The 4,903-nt window shown below is 36.2% G+C and overlaps 1 protein-coding gene across 1 annotated transcript; it reads left to right on the top strand.

Moving 5' to 3' along the window:
- Positions 1 to 639: 639 nt before the first annotated feature.
- On the top strand, positions 640 to 4,131 carry LOC118747204 (elongation of very long chain fatty acids protein 4-like). The gene is made up of 5 exons (XM_036481194.1): positions 640 to 906; positions 957 to 1,142; positions 1,218 to 1,389; positions 2,926 to 3,053; positions 3,964 to 4,131. The coding sequence occupies exons 1-5, from the start codon at positions 724 to 726 to the stop codon at positions 4,129 to 4,131; spliced, it is 837 nt and encodes a 278-aa protein (XP_036337087.1). The 5' UTR covers positions 640 to 723.
- Positions 4,132 to 4,903: the final 772 nt, after the last annotated feature.

The following is a 4,903-nucleotide window of genomic DNA, read 5'->3' on the forward strand; positions in this document are numbered from 1 at the left end:
CAGAGGGCGCTACAGAGAAAGTTTTCACATTTTCTTCGACACTTGTTTTCGCTATTTCCAAATTGATTTTAGACCCATGGCTTCTTCGGCAAATTTGCTTAGAATTACACGCACATAGAATCGTCCTATGATAAATGCGCATAGTCAAAAAAAAAATTGACCCGCCCTAACGTACATACTATTTTTATCTAATCCACTACAAAAATTGTTTTTACATGCATTCCAAGTAAACCCATTTCATCCAAAAATAATTAAATGGCACTCTGTACACGACAACACTTGTAGAGCATTCACGAAGTACAAAACTTTTCTTCGGGATACGCATCATTGCGCCTAATTGCCGATCATCGGACTTGAAGTTGGTTCACTTACAAGGTTTTTCTTGTTATTGTAACTTTATTTTATTTTTTCCGTTGCAATTACATGTCAAGGTTATTGCCACTGTTGCCTAAGAGTTTTGGAGATTTCGAAATTAACATCGAAACAATGTGTAGGTCAAAGTTAACGTTCAACAAATCAAATACGCATGACTAAATTCGAACGCAAAGCTATGAAAAGAAGATAACCATTTAATCGCATAGTATAAATATAAGTCAACTAAATTTTTTCAAAAATGTTTAGTGCAAATCGGTGTGTAAACACGTATACGTTAAATGCGCTGGCGTTACAAACTAACAACTAAAAAATTAACGTTTTGCTTAATAAAAAGTGTTCATTAAAAAAATGGCATTCTTCAAATACGAATATTTCAAACTCAACTCCACAAATTTTCCGTACGCGCATCTAGCGGACAAGCGCACGCAACATTGGCTGCTGGTCGAGTCTTACGGCGATGTAGTGGCGCTTGTGACATTGTATCTGTTGCTGGTGCGCTATCTGCCAAAATGGATGCAAAGGTATTGCATTTAAACTCGATGCAAAATACTTATGTAAAATGCGTGTGAATACTAAAACAGTCGCACTTATATAACTCTTACAGACGTAAACCCTTCCAAATGAAACCTTTGATGTTGCTCTATAATTTTTTGATGGCTTTACTGAATGCGCACATCTGCAAGGAGCTTCTATTCAATGGCATACGCTCGAAGTATAATTTCTGGTGTCAGCCAAGTCGTGAGCTGTACACGAAAGAAGAATTGAGGGTAAATATGTACTTAGTTACTTTTGTTGGTTGTGATCTACTCAGTTGCTTGATTCGGTCGCTTTGCTTTAAACAGATTGCTGCTGCTGTTTGGTGGTTTTACTTCTCCAAATTGCTGGAATTTGCCGATACGATTTTCTTCATTTTACGTAAAAAGCGGGAGCAGTTAACCTTTCTACACGTCTATCATCATGGCACTATGTTTCCATTGTGGTGGATCGCTATAAAGTGGGTGCCCACCGGATCGAGTAAGTATTACATGTCGGATGGCCCCGCGCTACTTCATCTCAACTGGATGATACCGGTGAATCTATTCTATTTTGAACGGCGTGCGAAAGACTACCTTAACTCGATGACCTTTCCTGAGTTTGTGCTAACTAAGCACTGTCAGACAAACTATCCTATTTAATACGGTCCTATTTATTGTAGGCGCGTCTGAGTTAGGATAATTTACCTGACAAAACTGAGCTGGGATAGTTTGTCTGACATCGCCTTCGAAAAGCATAGATTGACGGCTATCGACCAGTTGAGTTGAAGTAGCCCGTGGCCATCCATGTATGTTTAAGTTGAAACATTAATCAGGTTCAGTTTAGTGATCTACTGATAAATTCCCAAACTTGTCGAATGAAAGCGAATACTCTCGATGGTTAGTTAAGATGTTCGGTGTAACAGACCAGATGACACTACGACACATTAGTTCTTTTGTGTCTTTATAACTTTAAGAGCCCAAAATACTGTCAACTTCTCGAATGGAAACTCTCTGTCGTAGCAGACGATTTCCTCTTACTTAAGGGATCGACTGTAGATGACTTAAAAAAGCAGAAGTCTCTTTCAGGCTAACACTAAATATTACCCGCAGATGCGTTCCGTCTAGGTAAGGGCGCGGGATATCGGGGTCCACGGCACCCAGGGTGCTACTTTTAAAACGGCCGGGATGGAAGGTCTTTAAAAATTTTTCCGGGCGGGAAGAAAATTCTTTTCCGACACTTCCGAAAAAACTCTCAACTTCCAAAAATTCGAAAAAGACGTAAGACCACTCTAGAATTTTAGACAAATTTAATATTTTGGCTTAAGTATCATAAAAATAATATTCAGTGGGTTCTATTTACAGCAAAAAAAAATATATGTTTTATCGACTTTCCTGCTGATCGTCGGATCGCCCGCAGATCTTTCAGTATGACAAAAGTAAAATATTCAGTTACTTTATTAAGTGATAGGTATCGGGCACCAAGGGGCGGTATAAATGTGAAAAACGTCGAGATGGTCGGGTTCGGGATCTAAAAATTTAATGTTGGGGTAGGCGGGATCGAGTTTGAATAATTGGTCCCGCGCCCATTGCTAGGTCCGACTTCTCGCCGTCCTCAAGTCGGTCGGTTATGACCGATTAAATACCCAGCGAGCAACCTGCGAGTGTTCTGTTAAAAAGGTAGATAGTAGAGAAAAATCCTTCCCATCCAGAGTAATGTTGTCTGAGGTACGTTTTCCGCAGTACTAAAGCCATAAACGCTCGCAACCCCTCCAGAACTTTACGTATTTCCACGTGTTGTCAGTTCTGAGAGATCCGTGCCTTGATTTTGTGTCAGAGACAAAATAATCTCATCTTCAAGCGCTGACACATTTCGTGTATTTAAGTTCGTCGGTCAATTCCTTGCCATGATTTTCGCTAGCTAGCTTAGCTAGCCAACTACATTGTTTTATTAAACTCGAAATAATAATTATTTTAATCATGCCTAAAGCGTCGCCTTACTATTACCTACTGACCGTTTCTTAATTATTCATTGCAGCAATCATACCATCCGTAACGAATTCATTCATACATGTGATTATGTACAGCTACTATGGACTAAGCGCATTGGGGCCTAGCGTTCAAAAATTTCTCTGGTGGAAGAAATACCTTACTGCATTGCAATTGGTAAGTGAAAAAAAATAACAAATCTACAATAGGGCCAATCCTTTCAAATGGGCCAATGGTTGGAATCGACCATTTTTGATTTGGATGAATTTTGATCAGAACTTTTCTTTTATCAGATAACGAAAAAAATATTTTAAAAATTTCGAAAGTTCAAAATATTACAATTTCCGGGATTTCTCAACCTTAACTTTTGAATATTTTAAAAACTGCAAAAATGGCTCTGCCTTCGTTTTATAGGTGACTATATGTATATAAAATGTATTTAAAAAGAAATCGAGAAATAAAAAAATAAAGAATCTTTAAATAAAAAAAATCGTCAAAGTTAAAAGTTATATAAATTTTTGGCTACTTTAAAAGATTCGGAAATTTTCAGGGTGTTTCTTAAGATTACATTTTTTAGCTTTGAAAAAAAAATGTTTGCAAACTATAAATTAAAAATTAATTTAAATAAAAATTCCTTAGCATAACTTTATTAATGGTCTGCTGCATATTTCAAAAACACACCTTCTTTAAAATTGCATGATCTTTTAAGATCAGTTGGTATTGTATAAAAAATTTAGCTTTTACTATTTTTTTTTTTGATTTCAAAACTCTAATTTTTTTATTTTTCGAATATTTTTTCTTTGTAGTCCCAACCTTTTTGGCATATTCAAAAAATAAATTTGCAAAATCCAGCAAATTGTGAAATTAAGAATTTTGCATAACGTAAAAAAAAATGAATTTTTTCCTTTGGCAGATATGAGATAAAAGAAAAGTTCGAATCAAAGTTAAGTTAAGTTTCGTTAAGTTAAGTTAAGTTAAGTTAAGTTAAGTTTTTAATTATGCACCTACTATAACTTTCTCTGTGTTAAAATTTCTTCAGTATTTTTTGAAATTCTTAATTCAAACTAACGTTTTCAATTAATTTCAGATACAATTTGTGTTCGGTGCCTGTTGGTCTGCTCAAGCTATTATAAGAGGCTGCGATTTTCCCACTTGGATCAATGTTACGACCATCGTTTATATGGCATCTTTGCTATTCCTCTTTGGACAATTTTATGTGAAAACATATCAAACAAACAAAATTAAAGATAAATAATTAAATTTCTAAGTCACCGCTTGTTCTCAATTACTTTACTTTCATCACCATTTATTTCATTGTTAACACACATACATACATACATGGAAGAAAATCCTCTACAACGTCAAGTTCGTGCGTACATATGTGTTTTGTTGCCAGAAAATCGTTCCAGCAAAATATACGTTGGCCAGGAGTAAAAAGCTTCTTCAGCACTACCTATAAAGCTTCAAGTGACACCATTGGAGGCGTTGAAAAGTAAATGGTGATGACGTTGGCGCAAATGAAATTGCCGCAATGATTGCAGCTTAACAAAAATCTAATTAGCTGCGTTTTGATCTTCGTACGGCACAAGCGAACGTACTAACACAGATATATCTGTACATATGTACGTATCTACATTAGGGTGCTTCACCAAAAAAACGCCGTTTTTTACCGGTATTTATTAAATTTATTATGGGTAGTATTATCACTTGCGAAGCGAATGATTTTGGCGAAGCGAACGGTTTGGCGAAGCGAATCAGAAGGCAGAGAAGGTATTAAAAGTGTGCGCGATGCAAAGAACTTGCACAAGCTGGTAAAAGCGAACACTTTGAATGCATATTTAAGTTGCGTCCGCCAATCCATTCGCTTCGCCAAACCGTTCTCTTCGCCAAATTCATTCGCTTCGCAAGTGACAATACCGCCCTATTTTTAAGACTTCCGCCAAAATATTTCGGAAAAATATTAATTTTTTAACTGAACTGGACCGATCTAAAAATACTTACAAAAATCACATTATTTTAATTCCGTT

This window comes from Rhagoletis pomonella, unplaced genomic scaffold, assembly GCF_013731165.1.
Source record: "Rhagoletis pomonella isolate Grant_MI unplaced genomic scaffold, Rhpom_1.0 Rhpom_scaffold_00011, whole genome shotgun sequence".
Taxonomy (NCBI): domain Eukaryota; kingdom Metazoa; phylum Arthropoda; class Insecta; order Diptera; family Tephritidae; genus Rhagoletis; species Rhagoletis pomonella.

Bases quoted from the DNA above. Each gene is read 5' to 3' on its own strand.
- LOC118747204 (XM_036481194.1), top strand. From the start codon at position 724: ATGGCATTCTTCAAATACGAATATTTCAAACTCAACTCCACAAATTTT. The intron at 1,143-1,217 runs GTAAATATGTAC...TGCTTTAAACAG, and splicing joins ACACGAAAGAAGAATTGAGG to ATTGCTGCTGCTGTTTGGTG. The intron at 3,054-3,963 runs GTAAGTGAAAAA...AATTAATTTCAG, and splicing joins ACCTTACTGCATTGCAATTG to ATACAATTTGTGTTCGGTGC.